The sequence below is a fragment of the Hippocampus comes genome, unplaced genomic scaffold, assembly GCF_001891065.2.
Source record: "Hippocampus comes isolate QL1 unplaced genomic scaffold, H_comes_QL1_v1.1 scaffold401, whole genome shotgun sequence".
NCBI lineage: Eukaryota > Metazoa > Chordata > Actinopteri > Syngnathiformes > Syngnathidae > Hippocampus > Hippocampus comes.
The window spans coordinates 366130-390248 of record NW_017805210.1 but is presented as its reverse complement, the minus strand read 5'-3'; the positions used below and the strand labels follow the sequence as shown (position 1 = coordinate 390248).

Below are 24119 nucleotides of genomic sequence, written 5' to 3'. Positions count from 1 at the left end.
GACATGCAAGGAACCAGCTTTTCTTATCCCCCCCCTGCAATGTCTCACAACACGGATAACAGCACAAAGAGACAGCACCATTTATTTTTTTTTCTGGAGAAGGGAAGCCACTTCCATCTTGACTCAAGCAACAGCAAAAGTCAACCGCTAAGAATTAAAACATGGAGGCTTGGACTTGTGTGAATTAACAAACCAACATACCACGATCAAAACAATACCAATATGGCTTTCGTGTCTGGTGAAGGTAATCTGTCTTTTTTTTTTTTTGTACAAGTATGCTCACAAACAAACGCAGCGAAACTATAACCTCTTTGAGTTAGGTTCATAAAAATAAAAAATAAGAAAAGTCTTCCACCAAACATCCACCGATAGTCCATATAAAGATTGCAAACTGCTTCCGAAAACACTCTGCGTTCATTCCAAGCTTTGGCGGATTAAACCGTAACAAAACCATTATCAAGATCTAAGGGGCAATAAGTAGAACTCATCAATATTAATACGGCTATAAATTTTCCAGCAATTCTCTCCCCGGGTGGGCTGGGATAAAGGCTCCGTATCCTAATGTGACTGACGGCTCTTTATTGACATCTGATCCCAAGGGAAATGGTGACACGCGCATACTTTTGCGTGGAATTATTTGTCATCAAACCCTCAAGCTTGGCCATCTGTCAATTAAATAGGAACACACAGACACACACACAGACACACACACACACACACGCACACGCGTGCATTTTTTGTTGTTGTTGAAAGAGTCAAGGGGCCAAGCATCCCCTCGGAATCTAAAATGGTACAGCCGCCATTCGGTCTACTTGAGGTGCCTGCTATGTTCATGAGAGCACACTCTAATGTGGAACTGCCCTTCAATGTATTGTGTTGCTCCTTCACTCAATGGGACCTTAATATAGGAGGCTGCAACCATGGCAACAGACGGGCCTATTCGAGGAAACGAGACTCAAGCCTGTTATCTGAGCGACACCTGCATATCCGACTGGGATACATAATTTGCTTAAAAAAAAAAAAAATCATTTTAGATGTCATAATACATTGCGTTTTAGGATGGAAGCGATGACCTAATTTAGAGAGGTAAAAATGGTTCAAGTGTAGGAGTTAAAATACACGGGTGGGTGGGAGGTAGAAACAGTGTCAACACTTCATTATTTACATGTCACACAATCATCTTATATAAGTTGTTTGAAAGATAATAATGCCTAATATCACCCCCCCCCGCACGAAGCTAAATTAAGCCACAGCAAACGTCTTGTCTTTGCATCGGCTTTTTTTTTTTTTTTAATTATTATTTGAAATGGATTGATTGTGTGATGCTACAAAGGCACCAGAGATATTTTACCGAGTAACGTCACTGGACATACGAGGCAGGGTTGGTCACGGGCCAAATGGATTATTTGATCGATGTGCTCAGATTGAAAGACAAATGGATATGACGCCTCTCAAGACGTGGAGGAAATATGTTACAGATGACCGAGCTGTCAGCGCAATTCATATCCGACAAGATTTGGGGAACCTTAAGTAGGTTATCTAGATTTTACATGATGCTCGCATTAAGAGTTGCATTACTTATGCAAAGTCGCAAATGAATAGAGAATGTCGGGGAGAGATGAAAAGCAAATTTTGGGAGAACTTTGACACGCGGCTCCGACACGTGTAACCCGAACAAGAAAAGGATATACTCAGAAATAGACGTAATGTACAAATTGCCAGAGTTTTCCTTTTCCGATGTGTTTAATGAATCTCTACAATGAAAAAGTTTCACTTTTTCAATTCCCCTACTGAAATAACTGAAGTTTTGTGCAATAGTCTAATTGATTGAGATTGACCCGTACAAGGTGGACAGTTCTGCAAGACAAATTCGGCCAAAATCGAGACGCTTATCTGTGACTGACATGGCACTTTCTGGTCTTCAAGCAGACAGGCGAGTACGCCACAGACGACGAGGAGGCGGCGCCTGCCGCGCCAAGCGAGGGGAAGAACATCGAAGTGTTCGACCTGCCCGAGAACGACGACGTCTTGTCGCCGTCGGATTTGGATGCCACTAAACTGTTCCAGAAGTTCAGAGAGGTAATTTTTACCCGGTGCATTGTGACAACCATTTAAAATAAATAAATAGATAAATAAAAATAAAGAGCTCTCCACAAAGTATTGTTTATATTCCACTGTCTCTGACTCGTAGAAAATTCAGCAGATGATACTTGCCGTGCTACGTATTTGATTATGCGGTATTTTGCTCCCGTTTGTGCAAATGCATTCACACTTGCCAGTTTCAAGTTTCACTGACCCAGAAAGATGGCAATTGCTCCGACTTGCTGCCGAGTTTTATATGTTAATCAGGACAGGATGAGCTCAAATAGCAAACGTGTACTACAGATCTTTGCGGAGATGTGTATGGAATAATCCCACTTTATGATATGTTTCTTTGGGATTACGCGGACGTTTTTTTGGAAACATTCTGCCACTTGCATGTTTTGCATAATTCAACACGCACAAAAAGTTCATCTTGTCTTCACATATTTGTGCTTTGAACTCACGAATATAGTGGTGTGGAAGGTCAACTTTTTTTTCCCCCTCATGAACCTTTTTTTTTTTTTTTTTTGGGCCTTAGCGAGCACGTCATCATCACTGGTGCTGCAATCGGACCGGGTCATCCGCCTCGGTCCGTCACACTGTATCGAGCTTGCGCAGCCATGCGTTTGATGATCTGACCGTCCTCACGCTCGCTCTCTTCCCTTTCTCCCTTCTCCTGTCCTCTCTTTTTTCCAACAGCTCCAGATCAAACACACGGTGACTGAGGCCGAGATCCAGAAGCTTAAAAACAAGGTAAGTCAAAAGCACTGTCGGTGGGACTTGTCGTGAATGTTGGCGAGTGATGACAAGTTCTTGAAAAGCATGCGAGCTTTCCGGCTAAGTTTAAAATAACGAGACATTTATGCAGAAAGTATCTATGTCTTCTGTATGTCGCAGTTTTCTTTTATCACAAACAGACGCAGAAAAAAAAAAACACATTTTGGATACGGCTGTTATGTAAGTTAGCTCTCCCGCAGTGTTAATCAATAGAGCATTTTAATGTGATATTAATGATGCATTATTGTGATTACGTCTCGTCTAATCCCTGTTGTGAGTCAAGAGTGTAATTCTTGTCTCGTCTTTTGAATTCGCAGTTGGCCTCCGTGGAGAGGGAGAAGCAGCGGTGGGAGAAGGAAAAGAGCCAGCTGAAGGCCAGCATCGAGGAGAACAAGGAAAGGATGCTGAAGCTGGAGAGCTACTGGATCGAGGCGCAGACGCTGTGCCACACGGTTAACGAACACCTCAAAGAGGCCCAGGCGCAGTATCAGACTTTGGAGAAGAAATACAACAAAGCCAAGAAACTCATCAAAGACTTCCAACAAAAGTAAGCCACACCCGATGGCACCCAGACGATCGCGCTTCACTGTCAATCATCATTTTGGCTCCATTTTAAGAATCATCTAAGATGGCAGAATGAAATCCATTCATCCATTTAGTACAGCGCTTCGCTCATGAGGGTCGCGGGTGAGGTGGGGCCTGCCCAAACTGACTTTGAAGTGTACCGTGCACCTCACAGCGGCTTTCAAATACCAAGAATGGGTTGCAAAACGGGTGATGAATTTTTCCAAACGACTCGATATTTTTAGATCATGCAGGTGTTCTTAATGCAGCCAAGTTTATGGCGCACTAATATAATTGCTCCGACACTCACATTTACACCTACGCATGTATTATGACTCCTCCACATCACATTTCAAAATGAGGCCATTGCTCCCATCTTGACACTTAGTGTAGTTGGATGAATAATGTCTGATGAATTCATTTTCCCATAATCTTCGCTTGCATCATCAATCAGAGAATGTGAATCTCCTACACTCCCATCTGTCAGGCAGCGTTACGTTTTTGTTTTTTTAATCCGCAAGATCTTATCCCATTTCAGCACAGAGAGCAGGCTTTCCACTCCCTTGCGGCACAACTTGTCTTTCTTTGTGCGAGGCTCATCACAACCTCGGCCGCTCGGCTGCAATCGGACTGCCTCTAATTGGCTCCTGCCCCGCAGGCTAAAGTGAAGCTGACATGAGAGACAAACTGCTCCGTAGCAAAGATGTCTGCGTAGGAGAGACGTGTACATTTACAAACAGTGGAACATTGTGTTCTACGAAGGGATTCACACTGAGCCCACCTTTTTTTTTCCAGACAGAGCACTTTCACGCATAGATTTAGGTTAAAAAAAAAATATTTGAACAAATATTCTTTGAAGGTGTATACATTGGTGCTGATCCAAATTATAGCCTTAGTGGAGGGAGTTTAGCTCAAATTGGCTTGCTCCCCCGCTCAACCTTTTTCAATCTCCTCCTCCAGGGAGGTGGAGTTCATCCAGAAGGAGGATGCTGAAAGGCGACGACTGGAGGAGGCTGAGAAAGCTCACCTGGCGGAGATCCAGGGACTGCAAGTCAGGGTAAAAGACCATATTCCACGTTGATGTATGACTCTTCATGCGGTTGTTCTAAATATGTCTGTAAAATTCCGCTAAGCGGTCTCCAAAGGGCGCACTGAAATCTCTGAAGATTGTCTTTACAGTGCATTTCAATTCAACAGTTTGCATGGCCGCTAGAAAGCTTATTCCACATGGATGCTTTATTTCTGCAAGGCTGTCCCCTCAGTTCACACTGACAGCGGATGGCTCGGGTGTCCCCGTGGCCTGTGGTCAAACGTCAAGTTGATTTTGTTATTTATTTTTTGCTTTGCCCGCAATATGACACGACATAAGCGTTAGTGTCTGCTCAACTGGATCGCCGATGCGGCCAAATGTGCACTACTACCGTTATTCGGATGCACATCATTAAAATTGCACAAGCAAAGGTGAGGGCAAAACTTTACATCATGAAACTGTATAGTCAGTCTGTTACTGTACACATTAGTAGTGCATATACAGATATTTTAATTCGTGATCAATATAATAGTTTCCCAGTGCGGCCCCACGCCCATACAGGCTGGATGAATTTAATATGGAAGAACCGTAACCTCGAACCCATGGAACAGCTTTGGGATGAATTAAAACAAAATATCTTCCCAAAAGTCGGAAGCTTTCGTAGCTGCAAAGAGAAATTGGGGCTATTATTTCGTTTCCCCGAGCGCCTGTCATGTGGAACGCCTTTTGTTCTGAGAGCAACATACTCACAGTTGATTAACATTGATCCTGCTTCCTCCTCTGAACAGATTGCAACACTAGAGTCGGAGCTGATGCAGTTGATGAAGCAGAACAACATTCAGGTCAACAACAACAACAGCAACAGCGCGGAGAGTCTGCATGCTCTGCCGCACAGCCCCACCGGAGCTGCGGCACAAGGTCGAGGTCAGTGCATCCCTGTACTTAGACCTTAATACAGTGGTTCGCAAACTTTTTACCCCCGGTGAAAAAAACGAACAAATACTTTAATAATGATTTAACTAAGAATGAATTGTCCCCATTATTCTTCTTCTTCTTCTTCTCCTTTCGGCACGTCCCTATTCAGGGGTCGCCACAGCGAGTCAGTAATTTCCATCCGCCCCTGTAAACCGTCCTACCAACTCGCATGGTCGTCTTGGCAAAAGTTTTACGCCGGATGCCATTCCTGACGCAACCCTCCCCATTTCTCCGGGCTTGGGACCGGCACTGGGGAACAGTGCACCCCCAGGGGAGGGCACTGCCCCCCAGCGGCTGGGTTGAATTGTCCCCATTATATTCCACTTAAATGTTAAATACAATTCAACTGTACCTAACAGATGTACTCTACTGCATAAAAAAAAAAAGTCAGTCACTGTAATAACAAGATGCACAGCTTCAACATTTATTTCCCTGAGCCTTTATGTACCACACTTTGAGAATCACCGCTTTCATGGATCAAGTCACAGATTATGTCCACTTATGCGCAGTCTGAACAACAAACTTGAAGCCTTGATATCTGCTTCCTGCTCTCCTCTTGAGCTAAGCAGGCTTTATTTCCCCGGCGACGGTGTCGGAACGCGTGACATGTGTGACCAGTGCCGACAGGGTAGCGGTGAGACTGGATGTGTGCTGATCTGAATGACGCAGCCCATTACGCAACATTAAAACCGAGGCGGCAAAAGGAGACAGCTGGGACGTGCGAGAAATGGGAACATGTGGGAGGAGAAGAGAGACATGTGCAGATCAGATCGCTTCCAAATTTGAATAGTTTCGTGCAATGTGACAGGCTCTCCGAGTAATCTCAGTAAATTATGATTGCCTAATTAACGCATTAACGGTTTGGCAGAACTTTTTTTGAAAGAAAGTGGACTAATAGGCTAGAATGACAGCAAAATAATTTCCCGCGTTTAAACCAATTGAATGGAGAATTGGTCGAACACAAAAGATGCACATACTAAAAAGAATGATGATCAGAGATAGTCATTCGGAACGAAAGATTCTGCCTTTCTAAACAGTAATAAAAGAGATGAAATAGTAGAAATTGCAAAAATGCAATTCTACACCACTACAAACGTCAGCCTTGCAATTTGACACGACTAATACTTTTCCCCAAACACAGCAACAAGAGTCAGACACTTTTTGTGTATACTCCCTGCAACTCATTTGGTACCATTGATTTGATGCTGCTGATTTTGTGCAGAACTGAGGAAGGGCTCCCCCTACTCACCCAGCAAAGCGAAAGGCTCCAGAGCAGACAGCATCAGCTCCACAGAGGGAGAGGTTTGTCATTTAACAAACACACACTTTCTCGACAACAGTTACTCCATCATACGTCTCTTGAGTCATTGTCATGAAAGCAACCATGATCACCAACCGAGATATGCCATAAAGGTCCACGCATTTTCATTTAATTAGAGTACCTGTGAGTGTCTGAACTCTGTCCATTCCATTTAGTTAATGGATTAATTGCTGCGTGTTGCTCAGCAGCACTAATTGAGTATATGGCGCTGTCGCCGTTTGTCTCCGCTCGCTGAATGTGATGGATGTTTGTGGATGGATAGCATCTTGTCATTTTCAACACGGCTTGAGTTGAGTAGTTCACGTTGGGTAAACAACTTGAGAATCCCAATTGACAGGGAGATCAAAACAAGGCAGTGTGAGGCTTCCAAATCAAAAAGAGTTCGAAATGGGAAACACGGAATCAGTATGGCTCAGTCTCCCATCAACATTACGACACGTTTTTCTGTCTTTTATGTTTTTCCTTTGCTTTCTCTATATCTCGAAATACGACTCTCCATCTTACCTCTTCTTGTCCATCCCTCAGGTCTCAGAGGGGCGCAGCAGCCCAGGACATAGTCGCTCCGGCTCCATTCGTAGTGTGGCCTCTTATGATCTGGTTCCCAAGGGTCCAGCCAGTGCAGAGGGATCCCCCAGACGAATAAACGAAGGTTTGAACGCCTATGACAGACGACACCCCACAGATTAGATCAATAAAAGTGCTCCCTTAGCGTTGTAAAGCAGTGGCGGGGCAGCGCGTTTGGTACCAGGGCCTTCACCCGAACCTGCCATCTTTCTGGCAGGTTCTCTTGCAACATCGAGCCCCTCTCGACAAGTGGAGGAACAGAGACGAGCCCCTGAGTCTGGGTAAGATACAGACGAGTGACATTGTTGTGGGGGGTGCGGGGGGGGGGGGCATTAACTTCTCCAATGTTGGTCAAAGACCAAATGAGGTGCAGTGTTTTTATGAAGTTGTGGTACAATAATAGTCAAGCAACATGCCTCTCCACTCTCTTTCAGTTGCACGGAGCAATTGGTAGAGGACAGCCCTCGGAAAGCCAAGCCAAAATTTCACGAGGTTTGCAGACACTGGACAAATGAATGACTTGCATATATTGTAGACATTACGTTGGACTCATAATACAAAGTACATTTTGTAACAGACATTATGGAGTAATTATGAAGTGTGGCTCTCTGGATGAATATGCAGTACATGTTCAACAGTCACGCATGCCTTTTTGTGAAATTATATGTAATCCTTTGCCACTTCATTTGGTGCACCTGCATAATCTAATCATATTGAATGCATAAAAAAAAAAAATTAAATACGGTTCGTCAAAACTGAAGATTATTTTGTATATAGTCCCAGTTCTTCTTTTGAATGTTACAAATTTGTGTAGTGATAAATTACCACATTTGGTGGTAATATATCACCACCAAATGTGGTTGGTGATATATTACACGGAGTGTTATACATTTCTACAAAAATAATGCTTGTTTTTTTGTGTTGAACAGACCCGTATTACATTACCACACTTCTTCTCTTATTCATATTACCTGGTACGGTATCACTGTAATATTTTGCATATTTGATGATTCAAAAGGTGATTATAACTGAATATACAACAGATGAAAATTAACAAGTACTTTGGCTGATTGCTGTTGTTATTTCGAATTCACAAATTTAACTATGCTTCCCTTCAATCCCGGTTAAAAATGTTCGACACATAATTCTGCTTCCTTGCAGTCTTACAATCACTTTATCTTCACTTTACTTTTAATTAATCGACCAATCAACGAGAGCCATAATCAGCGGGCAAAGTCCCGGATCGGACTTCTCATCCAGCCTCCATGTGTTTCAAACATGCAGTGAACAGCTGAGAGCCTCCATTATATTTGCAAGCTGCACATACTAATCAATAACATTCCAAGGAAAGGCCAAGAGAATAGAGGCCTATCGTCCAATTGAGCCCATTCAGCCCCCCACTGCTCACAACTGGATTCCATTGTGACTTGATAATTCTGTCTCTGGTTTGTCAGGGGCCCGCTTTGAGTGAGGACCTGAGTGCCAGCAGCAGCAGCTCCGTGGAGATCAGCGGGCTGGCCGGCGAAGCCAAAACATCAGGACACGCCGATAACTTGGCGCTTTCATCTGATGAGGTATAATCACTTCGAAATTACTGCACACGGGCTTTCTTTCAAAATATGCGCCCCGAATTCACGAAAAAAATCATCCAGAACCGAATTTAAGGTGCTGCCGTTGTCTTTTGCATTGTTTACACACCCTCCTCTTTTGGTTTGTTTCCTGTGCTGCCAAATGCAGAGTCTGGATATGGTAGATGATGAGGTGAGACTGGCAACTGGAACTGTTTACCTTGTCTACTTACAAATTTAGTCTCCAAATCATGATCAAATGCAGAGAGAAAGACCCAAAATTCTTTGTAATCATGTTGCTGAGCGTCTGTTGGACTTTTGGTCACCAGATCTTAGAAGAAGGGTGGATTAAGAAGCAGCATCAGTGGCAGAATCGCGGCGTGGCAGAATGGAGCTCTCAGCAAGTGGTCGGCTGGCTTATGGGCCTCAGTTTAGACCAACATATTCCAGAATTCACTGCCAAAAACATAAATGGAGAAAAACTTCTGCAACTGGATAGCGCCGAGCTCAAGGTAAACCTCATTGTTGAATGCCCAGATTTATCTGTGTCAGATGTTCTTTCATATTCTCCTGATTTCAGTCCCTTGGAGTAACTTCTTCCCAGGATCGATCCTTGATCAAGAAAAAGATTAAAGACCTTAAAGTTCTGATGGAGAAGGCCAAGAGGAACCATGAGAAAGTGGAGAAACAGCGCGAGAAGCTCAGAAAGAGAGAGATGGAGCAACAGCAGAAAGAAGCGTGATAAAGCGCGGCCCAAGTGACCTGATCCCGTGTGACTCTTTGAATTTTGGGTTCCCGCAAAGACAAATTGCAAAGGCTCTAAGATTGAACCTTGCAGGATGCCATTCGTACAGGGTGTGGTTTGAGCTCCAAGTCTACTGTTTTGGGGAATGTTTTCCATCACCAAGCAAGTTAAACCAAAACAAACAGTCAGGTTACAGGATTCTGCCCTTTCATTTTGCCTCATTTTACACCGATCCTGTGTTGTTAGGCATTTGAAAATTTGTTTTCTATTTATTTTTCATGTTTGTTGCTGTAAATTGGGTTTATTTATTCATCTCCAGGGTAAATCTGTGACATAGTCAATGCATATTTATCCTACATCCTCTCCAGAGCTAACTGTGCTACCCCTTTTTCGGTATGGAAACATGTTTTCAGCATTTATTCAATTGCTATCCAGCCTAAGAGCTGTGTACTAGTCTGCTCTTTATCCTCACTTGTAAGATTACATTTAGAATGCGTAATGCGCTCTAGTACAGTGACTGTGTCTCACTAGCATTTTTCCAGTACGAGTGTCACTTTTGGCTTACTAGTAGCTTGCAAATGAACCTCTCAAAAAAACTATGGTACGACACTAGTTACACTCCTCGGCCTAATGAGTAGGGATGCGGCACGTACAAGTAGCATCTATCTTAAGGTCCACATACTAGTGTGCTTTTTGTTCTCACTAGTAAGAATTCAGTGCACTTGTGGACTACAAGAGCACAATAGGACAAAGACAAGTTCTTTGCACTACAAGTGCCACCATTATTATGCAATTAAACCTTACTAATAAACTACTGAGGTGTACTCGTAACTAATACTAGTAGGCATGTGTCACATTATTAGCCTCCTAAATGGTCAAACTGCAGCATTTATTTACTGTCCATCCCCAAATTAAGGTTCCTGTATGAGTTTGCTCTATTTCCTTTTTTCTAGTACAATTACATTGTTACTAGTGAGGCAATACTGTGCACGAGGAGACATCTGAGCATCACAAGTATTAGTAGCAAGGCACTGGATGTTAATTAGTCGACTGTTATAATACCAATACTAGTGGCGCACAGTTGTCAACTAGGGCACAAATTTGCCTCACTACGAATATACAATTTTCCTACTAGTTTGCCAAAGCTGTTTTACTGCTGAGGACAAAGAGCATCCTAGTACATGGACATTAAGTTGGATATCAAATATATTAAAAAAAATAAATAAATAATCGAGGCTTTTCAAATTTCAGGACCTTTCCATATATCAGCCTGTACAGTGGATACTGATACAAATGTGTCTGATGTGCCATTTTAATAGACTCATATTTATACACTCATCGATCACTGGAACCTTTACAATAGGGGGCAATACTCATAGTGACCACTAGGTGTCACCACGCTGCTTAGTTTTGCTGTTGAAGGAAAACACTGGAACTTTTCTACTATATGTCTCAACTTGCCAGACCACTGGAAGTGCAAACGCTGTAAACTTTTGCACTGGCGTGTGCAATGTTCCTTGCGGTATAAATGCACTGCTATCCAATACTGTGAAGCAGGTCTCAAAAGTGGATGTACTTTATGACTGCTTCTAATGGAGACCGCTGGCAAATGTAAATGACCAAACCTATTCTACAAAAAAAAGAAAAAAAAATTAACTGAACTTCCTGCTGATATATACAGTATACTGTTGCTTGTCACCCGCTTTGACCTCCTTTTTGTATTCCTTTTAAATAACTAATATCCAACAGCTGCCTTTAGAAAGTTTAGAGAATTTTCCTGAAATAACTCGCGAGACACTTTTTTTTTCCCTGCAATAAGAAGAAAAAAAAATATGAGATGAAAAATGATACTGAGGAAGGAAGGCAGCCATATCATATAAATGGTTCACGTCTGTGCACAGACGGGGTTCAAATTCACAATTTATACTTTGATGTTAGACTGGAAAGGACATGCAATGAATATATGAAAAGTGTTACTTCCCTGTCATTACTGTGAACAGTTCTATAGGTTTACAAATATAGACTGTTGTCACCATGATCAATGTCCACATTCTTGTTTCTTATGTCTGTGTATATGAACTAAAGTCAACTGATCACGTAAGGAAATTACAATGAGCCAATAATGATTGATCTAGAATTGTATGTTTATTGATTCCTTTCCGCATAAATGATTTGATTTATTGATTCAAACTGAATTGCAATGTGCTCAAAGGCGGGGTCTTTAACAAAGCGTCTCATTGCACTTGTTTAGTTTCCTCTCATCCATCCATATGCTGCCACAATCTTTTCATATTTATATCCTAATTTTTTGTTTCATTCACTGTGAGACGGTGCAGTGTGCTGAAGCAACTTCTCTTACCTGGTGTGATGAATACAATGCATAGATGTGACACTGGTGCTCCCAGCAGGCCAAAATAAACAGTCCGAGTTGTGTCCACAAGGGCTCATTTGTCTTTCAGATCATTGCCACAATGTGCTATTGTTCCTCTCAGACCCCCCCCCCACCCTCAGTCCTCACCCTTATTTTAATCTACTTTTTTTGCATAATGAAAAATTTGAAAGGGCAGCTCGAATCCCTGTCGCACTCAATAAAACGTACTGTCACTGATGCGTGTTTGCTTTCATCCTGCACAACATTTTGCACTTTTGCATAGCAATTTGGGTAATTAAGATCATAACAGCGTTAACTTGAGATGCGAGTCTAATTTGTTCCCTGCAATATGAATGCAAATCAAATCATCTGCCCATCGAAATGAATTAAAATACCATTAATCTGGTCCAGCCTGTCATAAGACTGGACGATGAAAATAGACAGCGATCTTGTGCAGGAAGTTGCTGTAATATTAATTCGTTCTTTGCAGAGGATAAAGAATAGACACCTGTGAATAGTGTTATATTGTCTGTTTAAATGTGCTGATGTACCATTTCCAAAGATCCATTGCTTAGGACACAGGTGTCAAACTCAAGGCCCGGGGGCCAGATACGGCCTGCCAAGTCATTTTATGTGGCTCGTGAAAGCAAATCATGTGTGTCAACTTCCATGATCCTTGCTAAAATCTGTACCGAAATGTCATATTGTCATGTGCAATAAATAACAGTCAGATTTTTGTTCCCCTATTCACACTCACTTGAGCAATAATCGAACCAACTATGATAGTTGGCTTGACTTGTTTCAAAAAGAATAATCCATTAATTTGTTGTGTACAAGTAATAATGCAATGAGACGATTAAACATTTTTGTGGTTTCACTGTCATAACCGCCCTCCGAAGTAAGACGTTAACTCCAAAGTGGCCCACGTCAAAAATGAGTTTGACACGACTGGTTAAGGAATATAATATCAGATTACCACTGCTATTCATTACATTGTTTGTGAGCATGAAGCTAATTAGACTTCATGCTAAGCTACGTGATTGTTTTAAATACACCTCATGTAATTCTCTTAGTTTTATGTTTAGTTTGACAGTAAATTTGAACTGGGGGTGACAATAAATAACGCAGTCTCTTTTGATGATTTAAAAAGAAACAAGGTTGGGAGTTATTGCAGCTTGACAAAAACCACGACCCTGTGACAGCAGACTCACTAACCCAGATTCAGAGATACAGAGCTCAAGTTCTGAAGTCCCTCCCACTGCTGCATCTATTTATAATTCACTCTATTGCCATTTTCCTCCCGTCACTTGTTGCTTTAGTTGTTTTTTTGTCATGCAGCCCCAAATAAGGACGTTGAAGGCCTTCCACTGTGGGTAGGCATGAATCTTTCCTTTGAATGTGCACATTCTTTTACAATCTACTCCATGCTGTGAGGAGAGCGTTTTTGCCTAAGCCAGCTGGTGTTGCGAATGTAGGCCGAGGGCCCGCTTGTCAAGAGGCGTTCATGGAGAACTTGAGCCCGACACAACTAACTGTCAAGCAGCTAAAGCAACGGTACCTGGATGCCTTGCAGACTAACAATGCCGAGGAGGTCCTCTGGATCCTCCACATCAAGAAACTCGACATTGACACCGTTCTGGAAGTGGACGACCCCAGCATGGTCCTTGCCTCTTATAAACAAGGTAAGGGAAGATAAATTCAGATGACGCAAGCAAGTCAAACAATATGAGATATGGTGAAAAATCTGTGATAATTGCGTGCGCGATCAATGAAACGTGATATAGTGGAGGAGCACACAAAGAGTTCTGTCAGTTATTCACTAGATGGCGATAAGGCTCCAGGAATCAAGACTACCAGAAACAGATAAATAACAGCACGTGCTTTCCTAAAACCAGTCGCTCATTAACACACTCCAAGATGATTATTCAGCTAAGAAAGAGGTTAATCAGTTCCGATGTGTGACAGGGTATTGGCTGCCAGGCTACAAACTAGAGAAGTCCTGGGCGATGGGTCTTCATGTTTGTGTGATGTACAACGCTGTGGAAACCGCACTGGTGCTCCTCGAGGAAGGCGCGGCCGTCAACGGCATGCCCAACGGGAAGACGCCGTTGCACGTGGCCTGCGAGGTGTCCAATGCCGACTGTGTGGGTCTGCTTTTAGCGCACGGTGCAAAGGTCAACAGCTTGTCCCTGAGTGGACACACGCCACTGCATTACTGCATCACCAAAGAATCCGTGACCTGCGCCAAGCTGCTCATCCTCAAAGGTAGGCACGTTGTTAAAATAGTCAAAGGTAAATTTGACAAATTAAGATAGATGGAGATTGACTAATTGTGTATTTGAATCCGAAATACTTTTCCTTGTTTGTGCTCACGCAGGTGCGCAGGTGAGTCTACCCAGTCACAACAATGAGGAGGACACACCTTTACATACTGCGGCCAGATTTGGGGTCACGGAATTGGCGGCACTCTATTTGGCTCATGGAGCACCTGTGGATTTAGTCAACTCTTTGCAAGAGACCCCCCTGATGACCGCCGCCTTTTGGGCTTTTGACACGAAAGAGCAAACCTATAGCCAAGATCACCATCTTGTCTGTCGCATCCTGTTGGACCACAAAGCGGGTTTGCATTGAGTGTCCTTCTCATAAATGAATTTGCGTCTTGAGACAGTACGATCGTTTGTTTCACTGGGGCATTCTCTTTTGAAGATGTCAACCTTCAAGAGGAGGATAACAAAACAGCTCTTCACAAGGCTGCCTGGAACTGCGATCACATCCTGATGCAGATGTTGCTGGAAGCCGGAGCGGACGCACGAGCCATGGACATCAACGGCTGCTCTCCCATCCAGTACCTCCTCAAAGTTACTGACGTAAGGCACACGGCCTTACACGAAAACTGCTATCAGCTGCTGCTTAACTACAACGCGGCCAGGATCTACCCACCCCAGTTTCATAAGGTACGGGAGACGAAGTGACGTGAAGCTGGAGCGCAAATCAAGTTTTTCCAGTGCATCGCCCACGATCCTGCGAATTTTTGCCAGCTGGAACTGACCTCCTTGGGTTACGCCGTATCTCCTGTCCTGCGCAGGTGTTGCAGTCCTGCCATGACTACCCTAAAGTTGTCGAGATCATGGTCAACTCGTACGAACATTTAAAGCCGACAAGGAAGTGGAGATCTGCCATTCCAGATGATTGCTACAAGGTAGTATTCAAACTCTCAAGTTTCTTAGTTTCTTAACCGCTGCCGTCTTTTAAGTCAGTCTGTTTTGTCCTGTCGAATCTCAGCGAAACAAAGAATTCTACGACTCCTTGTTCGCTGTTTGCACTAACAGCCCACGCAGCTTGCTGCACCTGACCAGATGTGCCATCAGAGGCAGTATGGCGGTCTCGCGTGAAAGAGGAACAGCATTGCTCCCTTTACCGTCAAGTATTAAGAACTACTTATTACTGACACCAGAGGGGGTACTGTATTGATCCAGGTACATATCAAGATGGTTTCAACAGAGAACATTCAATATCTATTGAGAGGGGAACATGAATGCATTTTTCGAGTGTGTGAGATGCACGCGACGAGGATGTTCATGACATGTAGGGTCAAACGGAGCTTCTCCAACACAGTGTGGAAGGCCGGGAGGGAACCAAAGTGCCAACACTGCGACGGCAAGTTGCGTTTAGTTTCATGTTTCTCGAAACCGGTACGCAGGTGAAATTTACCAAAAGGACAAACAAAGAATTACGCATGGAACAAATGACATCACATTTTTGTATCGTCTTTTTCTTCCTTTCAGTTTTTGTGGTTATTGGTGAACTCCAACACTTGAAATGGAAATATAAGAAATGTCAGACATCCGGTGAAGATGAAATGTACAGTACATATCCACACTGTTAAATCACGTAATATTGTTAAATATGATATAAACGGTGTGCTTTCACAAGAATTTAGTAGGAGAAAGTGTTAAGTTACAAGGCAGACACAAAATGTGCTAAAAACCTGGCCTGACAGTTATAGAGGTAATATGATTTTTTTTTGGCCATTGTTATGACATAAATTCATTATAAAAATGAACTGCAGTACCATAACACCAGCAAACATGACAGTTTTGTAGAAATTACACATTTTGTTTGAAATCCTACTAAACCCTTGCGAAAAGGCTCACTGGTACATTTAATGGGACGCTGTAACGATATTGAAGCAAAGTCTAAGATCACTACAGCCTGCATATAATATTTAACATGACATATTTATCAGCACGTTTGCCATTTGTCATGAGAAGGCACACTTGTTGCTACAGTAGGAAAGAGTGCATGCAAAAACAAGTTGATCCTTCGCTTCCATTGGCAACAGGTGACATCACATACATTACAGTACTCATTTCAAACAAGCGCATCGAGGCCTTCCTTATGGAAATTAACATTCATTCGCATCTTCATGCTCAATCCTTTTTTTGTAATCAGCAATAAAAACATCTTGGCTAGCTGGCACCTTATGTGCTGGTATTCTATGACCAAAAATGCCATTTTACTCAGGAGATTAAAATACTAAAACATGGTACCACAACTTTACATTCAAAGATGTCTGAAATACTACAGTAGTATTATGTTCTTTACTGGGCTTGAAAGGATCTACAATCCTTTTTGAGAGTAGAAATATACGGTATGATCATAGCACAGAGGTTCCCTTTCGGATTGTTGATGAGTTGGCCACAGTTGTGAATAACTGAGCCGGTCAACAGTCATTCACCAAAATGGTGTTTGAAGAGTGTGTTGGTGCGCAGGGTTGAAATCCACCAAGTGGACCGAACCACTGCAATATGCTTTAGGCAGGAGGGTCTGTTTGGAATCGGCTTTTTAGTGGTTACATTCATATGACCTCCTCAAAAAGAGGTCATCGTAAAGTGGTTGGAATATCAGGTGACATGAGTACAGTATATGCTATTTTGATTTAGTTTTTTTTTTTTTTTTTGTGAGAGTTAAATGTTTTGGAATTAAAACTGTTTGCTTTGATATAAAACCAACCATTCTTGACCATCTAAGGCAAGAAATGTGCAAGTTGTGTACTCATGCAATAAGTGAGCCATTTTAACTTCTAATACAATACTGTATGTTTAAGATGCTAAATGTAAAAAGCAAGGTAGTTGGTCCCTTCACGCACTCTATGCCTGAACGCAGGTTTCACTTCCAAGTCACTGACAGATAAAACTGTCACGAATAAAACACATTTTTCAGTTGTTATGTACAGAATTATGATCTGGTCAGCTGAAATAGTGACTAAAAGTAGAGAAAAGTGATTGGCTTTTACAAATAGCACCTTTAACATAGTATCGTTGATAAAACCTGCTTGCACAGATGCACAGTTCCAACAAAATCACCTGATGCAAGTTTCACTTTCAAACACCTACCTAAGACCTTTACCGCAGACAATGTTCAGAAACATTGTGGATTTTTGTCCAATTAAAAGCTATCATTTGTAACTCTAGCGCAGCTTGTTTATCGGGTAAATGTGTTCTTTTAACAAAGTATTGAGAGCAGCAAATGCAAACTGGGACTTTAAAAAAAAATCTGCAATGTCGTGGTCTAGATAACTAATAAAATTCAAGTCATAATCTGAACAGAACTGGCCAAATTGTTTTCTCTCCCACTCCTCCTCCCCCATTATTTTCTCCACTACCTCCTTCAGTCCGGCATCAGTGATTCCTCTCGCTCCTGCCCAGTTTCTTTGGATCCTTGCTGGGCATGCACCAGTCATCGGCCTCACTGCTGGACTGGTAATGGCGCAGAGCGGACTTGTTGAACACGGGGAGCCTCTCCACCGACTCGGAGGACAGCGCCTGTGAAATGGGCCCAACATGTCAGGACCCTTATGCCTCTACGATTGAATGTGTTGCTTTCATTGGAGGTACCACTTTGCTATATGGGAACACTCCAAAAGGGTTTACACATAGTTTCTATATTAGCTATTTTACTAGTTTGTGAAAGCTGTGTTAAGACTGATGGAATCTGTTCGTTACCACTACGTTGATACTCATACTGCTGCGTCATTAACGTAACATAATGCCTAACCCTTCACACAATTTCCAACTACCGTCTTGTGAGAACACATCATTTACAAAAGGGCACATCCGTTATCAGCTGCGAAGGGTCTTGTGTTACATTCTTCCGACATCAGTCAAAGCTGCGTACGTGATCGGCGGATGGTTATTTTGGATCGGGGATCACTTGTGCTGTTATCACCTTTAAGTAAATGACAGCTGACGTTCCGTAGCCCTCCATAGAGTAGAGCTGCAGGTCTCCTTGGAAATACTTGGCATAGAGACGGGAGATTGGGAGCCCATAGCCAAAACCAGCCTTCGAGGGGTTTAAGGAAAGAATAAAAGCATTAGAGGAACAAACCAGTTCTGTAAGAAGTGTTAAATCGTCATCAATTTGCCCTAAAAAGGGGACTTGCAGTTGCAGTGGTTACATCTTGCCAGGTGCACTTGCATACATTTAGAACGTAATTTACAAGCAATGCGCACTTAAGTCTCACCAGGGGTGCGTTACGAGAGTTGTCTATATGTACGGGACTAGGAGCTGTGGAGTACATATAGCTGAAGAGCCGCTCAATCTTCCTCAGGGGGACTCCACCTCCTCTGTCTGACATCTAAAAATAGGGAATAAAGATGGTGTGTAAAGAGGAGTTCTGCGGGAGAAACTACCGCGTTAAGTCATTCACCTTGATAGTCAGGTCCTCAGTGCCCAGTGAGACGCGCACTTTGATGGCAGGCAAGGTTGGGCTCGTCTCGTGAGTTTCGACTGTTGCTCGCATTGCATTCTGACAGAGAACATGATAAAGACAGTTAGCGGGTGTGGCAAAACCAAAAGCTTTGCTTTTGGTTGCTTACTGTACCTTGAAGAGCTCAAATAGCATGTGGTAAAGATGCGATGGCACATAAACGATGTGGAGGGGCTGGTCTGGGCTTTTGGCTGTGCAACGTTCATGATTTAAAAAAAAAAAAAAAAAAAAAAAAGAGAAGAAATTTAAGTCAACCATTTTAATCCTACCTAAAACCTGTGGCCAATTGCCAAATATGACTAAATGCAGCAAAATATTTTAAATTCAATAGTGCAAGGAACAAATGGTTCTTTCAGACTTACAGTTGACTTGTGTGACTTCCATATCTGGGGAGGTGAGGTAATACTGCTCACACAGCATCTTGGACGTTTCATAGGCATCTTTACGTGGAGAACAATACAAGAAGTGTCTTAACCATTAAATCACTGACTTTTCAAAGAGAGAAAGGGGAAATTATAGCGGGACAATGTATAGAAAGTAGATGGTGCATTTATTATGCTTCCAGCCTTAAGTGAACCGGTTAACCCCACATACAGACCCAATAAATCCCAGCCATAAATCTAATGATAACATCTTTTGACAATCAGCCCTTTATGCCGACTATAAAAACGTGATTAAATAGTCTGTCCAAGCACCGTGCAAAACAGATGACACATTCAGTGTAAGTGTGCGGAAAACAGAACTGAGGACCATCATTCATTACCTTTTACGACCTCCACAACATCACAAGTTGGATCAATGCTCCCGATATGCTTGGGGTGTGCCGGGTTCACGCTGCCGTCGAAGATTAATGCTACATAACACAATGCAGAAAACATTTCGAAATATTCATGCACATGCACAATTCTAATCATACAGTAGAGAGCTTTACTGCTACAAAAATCCAACCGATACGTGAATATTGCACCTGAATGTAAGGCAAGTGTGAGGATGAACTCACTGATAATCACCAAGTGCTATACTGACTGTGCTGGTTCATGAGCATTCGCGTGGAGATGCGACTCATGTAGAAGCGGTCCAGAAAGTACTGCACGTTCAGGTTGGTCACGGGATCCACGCCAAAGGCCTCCTTGAACTCCACCACGCCCTGAGCCATTGTGGGCACCACGTTGTTGTGTCGATTGCGGACTTTAATCAGGGTTTGCGTGAAGCTGAGAACAAAAACATGATGGATGTACAGTACTGTATGAGTATGGAAGCTACGCTGAGAAATGAATAGTTAGCCAGCTAAAATAAAAATGCAGTGTAAATACTGCAAACATAGCTCTATTTGTAGAATATGGATTTGTTAATTTCTATCGTCATTTTGGAGGCTGTTATATGTGGTGCTGATTTTTTGTGTTTGGTGTCCATCCTGTTTTTTTTCTGCAAATACATCAAGGTTCTGTGTGTTAAACTGTGGACCCCTTGGTAACATGAATAAAGCTTAAGTGTAAATGCAGCATTGAAAATGATTCTAAATAGGCCAATTTAAGTGGATAGCCAAAGCAAACAATAGTTCCAAGACGTAAAATTCTGATGGGGATGAAGTTCAATTTTGCAGTTATTTGGGTCGCCTTCTTTAAACTTGATAGTGGCTTTAGCAAACACGCAAGGTGCAAAATTTGATTCCCGGCCAAAATAATAAAACATTTTTACAGTGTAATATAAAAACAATTACTATACTTAAATGATGGCACCGGTTCAATAGCAACAAAGTGGACTGTGTGCGCGCATATGCGTGTTTGATATAAATGGCTTACCCTGTCAGGATTTCCTTATCGTCTGGATCTTTCTCTAAAAATTCTACTAGCTCCAACAAACTCTGTGAATACCTATGAGCAGCAAAAAAACAACACTGGGGATGAGTTCGGATTGTTACAACGCGTTAAAAGATGTAAAAACGCTGAAAATACAGTTTGTCACATTATAAGCATTTGGAGTAAATGATACATAAAGTTGTACATGTATATGCGGGCCAGTAAATGTTGAAGACTGCATATAATGCAGCTTGCAGAGTCACACGCTCGAGTGTTGAGAAAGTAGGTGAAAGGTGAACAATGCAATAACGTCTGTCTTGGGCTGCCCGTCAAATGACCCTCACTTTATTTCCTGTCATGGAAACATCTGGTTGACCGAGAAGCATATTCTCATACAATGAACAAAACCACCTTTGTCGCCTTGGTTGCACTCCACAGCTACAGTGCATCAACAGCACGTACTGCACAACACAGAAAGTCACAGTGCAAGCAGGCATGAGGGCCATGAGGGCCAAATATATATACGCGCGACACATGCCGTGAAGCAAGTCAGGGGAGGTGCACTGACTGACCTTTTCTCGTTGAAATCATGTCACGTGACTCACGCAGAAACACAGCAGATAGTAATGACAAAATAACAGTCAAACTGGAACAAAGTCTGTCGTGGAGGATTGCTGTCTAATGTGTTGTTGTTATTTCCTGGCACATTACTAGGATATCAGACAACAATGTAAGTGGACTAGTTTAGAAAAATAACCATGCTCACGCTAAACTTACCTAACGAGTAGTAGTTAAAGGACAAGTGTGACGTAAACTTGGCCAAGCATTTTGAGTAATACTTTTTTATTTCAAGCATAGTTTCACTAGTTTTTTTATTGCAACCCACCCAGGTTCATAACATTCACACCCAGCTATACACCAGTGTGAGTGGCACTGGAGGCAAAGTGGGTGAAGTGTCTTTCCTAAGGACACGATGACACATGACTCGGACAGAGCGCGAAGCGAAGAGTGGACTCTATGGCTACTGGGCGACCCGCTTTAACCTCTGAGCCACGGCCACCCCCCGGACATGCATAAACTTGCCTTTTTGGAGGTTATGGTCACTATCAACAAAACATTTGTGGCACAAATAAACATAATTTGTATTGTTTAAAAGAGAAAAGTTGAAAGAACGATATGGGAAACTGACTGTGCCGTCAGTGTTATCGAATATGACACAGATCATGAGGCCTCTATCACATGCATGTAATGACAATTCGTTGATGGAGGAATGTTTAATACAGTTTTAAGTGGTCGTTAGAAAGTGTTATGAAATTGGAGCATTGAAATTAAAATGCTTAATAAGGCATCCTGACTGGCTGGCTTGAACTTCTTCCAGTCTACTTAGCTACATAAAGAGTGTAACTGTATCACAACCAGGCTGAACAGAGTGCTTTTGACCTTGAAGCTGGGAATTTGGGCTGTATCCTTCTCAAATTCTGGATGCAATATTGCGCATAAAAGGAGAATGTATCTGATGTGTCCTACCAACTTGTGAGGAGCTTCAGAGAAGGAGTGCCGAGGAGCTTGTCCGGGAGAAAATCAATTTCCTTCATGATGTTAGCCAGCCTTACAGGGAGCTCCTGCCTCAGGAACACAAACGAGGTCTTCTCACACGCATTGGCAGAGCCTGTAGTCACGTGGGTAAAACAAAACAACTTAGCAAACAAACTTTGGCCCGATTCTGTCAAATGATGATGGAGCTCCTGTTCCAAAAGACCATAGATTGAAGAATTGTGCAACTTCTGACTGCAACCTCTCAAGGGCAGTTGTGCTTTCTGGCACCGATGCAAAAGTCTTTGTGTCAATTTCTGTGCTCATTCAGAGTACTATACATGAAAAAAATTACACTATCTGCAATAGTTAAAAATCACCTTCTGAAAGAAGTTAGCTCATCTTGTTTGAAGACCCCCGGCAACATAATTAACTGTCCTGGAAACACTTACCGAAGTCAATGAATTGCTTCATCGACAAAGGCGACGGGGAGAACTTTGAAAACCTCTCCACTTGCTTCGGTATTCCGGCCACTGAGCTGTTTTTCATGAGAAACTGTGCGAACTTCATTGTTGCTGTCCCGAAAGAGCCCAATTGTCACGAACGCTCTTTCCCTCAACACACTCCAGTTTGCCGCTTTTTGTCTAGCAAACACACAGTGAAAGAAGGCTCTTGGTTAACATTGCCGATTAGATGCTGAAATGAGTAATAAATGCACATTACTTTCTCCGCGGCAGGGTGCGCCTCGCATGATTTGACCCACCAAAAATGATGTTTGGACAGGACTGTTGTTGGGCGGAGACGACGACAGATTGACATAGAATCACACCAATGGCCGCCATGTTTGCGAGGATTGGGAGGGACGGAGGGTCGTCAAGAAACAAACTAGAGCCCATCGCAAACCAATAAACCACAGCCTCCCCCACCGGTAGAACACTTCAAGTGCATACAAGAGTTGTCATTTTATTTACAAACAAAACATTACGTTATATTGTCAAAGTATGCCCCACTAATGCGCTTGCTCGAGCGATAACGTTGTCGGACATCTCCCAGAGACCGAATTACCTGCAGTCAATGAAATAAATCAATGCGCGGATCTAAACGCTGCAGTTTTGTTGAAACAGATCGCAACAGATGCACCGAGTCACCGTTGGTGCTCGATGAAATCATCGGCATGTAAAATGACCATACCGGCACGAGAAGCGCTGACGTACTGTCATAAAAGTGTAGTGTCCTCAAGTAAAGAACCTGCTCAAACGCCTAGTGACATTTTTCCACAATTGCCTTTCCCTCCTGTAAATATTTATGTCCACTACAAGACTGTCATACGTGTGAAATACGCCGCGTGGCATTTCTCCTTTACTGCTTATTCCACTACAGTATAACATGTCTGCAGAACAAATTCGTTTTACTAGTCCCTCGTGACATTTTTTTTCCAGTACCACCTTCATTACTGTATGAATCTCTGCACAACGGTTGAACTACCTGTCACCGTTGAGGCAAAACTGCAAGGGTTGCCATCTCATGCTACTAGTACTATTATTGAAGTACTAGTTGTTAACTAGTAGCACTCGAAGTGCAGCTTTGCCTCAATAGTAACATTTTTGTGTGTGTGCATCATAGTCATCCAATTGCGTTAAACAAATGACTATTCGGACAAAGAGCAGACGCCTATAGGGGAAACTCGGTAATATGAAATGTAAAATGACTTTTATCGGCACGAGAAGCTGTGAAGGATCTCCAATTACGTTCTTGGAGTGTCCAGAAGATGGCGGCGTAGCCAACGCCAATACAAAAAATCACAGTCATTTACTTGAAGAGTCCAGAAGATGGCAGTGTAGCAAAAGCCATGACAATAGGGACAGTCCCTCTTCCTCAGCATCAATCTTTTCCTCCGCTTCTGGATCTCCACCTGCCTCTTGTCTTATTAGAGTCACCGTTATCTGAAATGCACCGTTTCAGCCGCTGCCATCCGTAAGCTTCGCCGAACGGTTCGGAAGACCAATTTGGTGCCTTATTGA

The 24119-nt window shown here is 42.7% G+C and overlaps 4 protein-coding genes across 16 annotated transcripts in view; 3 read left to right on the top strand and 1 right to left on the bottom strand.

Moving 5' to 3' along the window:
- The window catches only part of ppp1r9a (protein phosphatase 1, regulatory subunit 9A), a 36847-nt gene extending 24779 nt beyond the window's left edge, over window positions 1-12068 (top strand). For 3 of the 7 annotated variants that reach the window (XM_019868843.1, XM_019868841.1, XM_019868840.1), the window contains exons 7-19: window positions 1927-2079; window positions 2782-2835; window positions 3177-3406; window positions 4384-4480; window positions 5242-5377; window positions 6651-6730; window positions 7275-7398; window positions 7531-7594; window positions 7748-7805; window positions 8768-8887; window positions 9051-9074; window positions 9211-9393; window positions 9462-12068. In XM_019868843.1, the coding sequence (XP_019724402.1) occupies window positions 1927-2079; window positions 2782-2835; window positions 3177-3406; window positions 4384-4480; window positions 5242-5377; window positions 6651-6730; window positions 7275-7398; window positions 7531-7594; window positions 7748-7805; window positions 8768-8887; window positions 9051-9074; window positions 9211-9393; window positions 9462-9623 (1485 nt within the window). In that variant the 3' untranslated portion in view covers window positions 9624-12068. The remainder of the gene's footprint in view (window positions 1-1926; window positions 2080-2781; window positions 2836-3176; window positions 3407-4383; window positions 4481-5241; window positions 5378-6650; window positions 6731-7274; window positions 7399-7530; window positions 7595-7747; window positions 7806-8767; window positions 8888-9050; window positions 9075-9210; window positions 9394-9461) is intronic. The other 4 variants (XM_019868844.1, XM_019868845.1, XM_019868847.1 and 1 more) reach the window with 4 other exon arrangements.
- pdk4 (pyruvate dehydrogenase kinase, isozyme 4) lies at window positions 7260-23989 on the bottom strand. Of its 7 annotated transcripts, none has more exons than XM_019868867.1 (13): window positions 23912-23989; window positions 22551-22742; window positions 22093-22234; window positions 20569-20640; window positions 19793-19977; window positions 19530-19619; window positions 19129-19206; window positions 18881-18957; window positions 18707-18805; window positions 18521-18634; window positions 18226-18339; window positions 17663-17822; window positions 7260-7408 (listed from the first exon to the last, which is right to left on the bottom strand). In XM_019868867.1, exons 2-12 carry the CDS (start codon window positions 22666-22668, stop codon window positions 17679-17681), a joined length of 1233 nt encoding a protein of 410 aa, XP_019724426.1. In that variant the 5' UTR covers window positions 22669-22742; window positions 23912-23989; the 3' UTR covers window positions 7260-7408; window positions 17663-17678. The 7 variants fall into 7 exon arrangements, with proteins under 7 accessions (XP_019724426.1, XP_019724427.1, XP_019724423.1 ...); XM_019868868.1 differs by lacking the exon at window positions 7260-7408 and adding an exon at window positions 13330-13667; XM_019868864.1 differs by lacking the exon at window positions 7260-7408 and having other exon boundaries at window positions 16025-17822.
- On the top strand, window positions 13372-15746 carry asb4 (ankyrin repeat and SOCS box containing 4). Its single transcript, XM_019868863.1, has 6 exons — window positions 13372-13679; window positions 13963-14262; window positions 14375-14617; window positions 14704-14951; window positions 15083-15196; window positions 15280-15746. Exons 1-6 carry the CDS (start codon window positions 13394-13396, stop codon window positions 15466-15468), a joined length of 1380 nt encoding a protein of 459 aa, XP_019724422.1. The 5' UTR covers window positions 13372-13393; the 3' UTR covers window positions 15469-15746.
- The window catches only part of dync1i1a (dynein cytoplasmic 1 intermediate chain 1a), a 34621-nt gene continuing 34473 nt past the window's right edge, over window positions 23972-24119 (top strand). The window contains exon 1 of the mRNA XM_019868849.1: window positions 23972-24072. The gene's annotated coding sequence lies outside the window, so the exon portion shown is untranslated. The remainder of the gene's footprint in view (window positions 24073-24119) is intronic.

Coding starts and splice junctions, on each gene's coding strand:
- asb4 (XM_019868863.1), top strand. CDS start 13,394: ATGTGCACATTCTTTTACAATCTACTCCATGCTGTGAGGAGAGCGTTT. Junction 13,680..13,962: donor CCTTGCCTCTTATAAACAAG/GTAAGGGAAGAT, acceptor GATGTGTGACAG/GGTATTGGCTGCCAGGCTAC. Junction 14,263..14,374: donor CAAGCTGCTCATCCTCAAAG/GTAGGCACGTTG, acceptor GTGCTCACGCAG/GTGCGCAGGTGAGTCTACCC.
- pdk4 (XM_019868867.1), bottom strand. CDS start 22,668: ATGAAGTTCGCACAGTTTCTCATGAAAAACAGCTCAGTGGCCGGAATA. Junction 18,635..18,706: donor CTGAGGACCTGACTATCAAG/GTGAATGACTTA, acceptor CCCTATTTTTAG/ATGTCAGACAGAGGAGGTGG. Junction 17,823..18,225: donor CAGCTGTCATTTACTTAAAG/GTGATAACAGCA, acceptor CCCATTTCACAG/GCGCTGTCCTCCGAGTCGGT.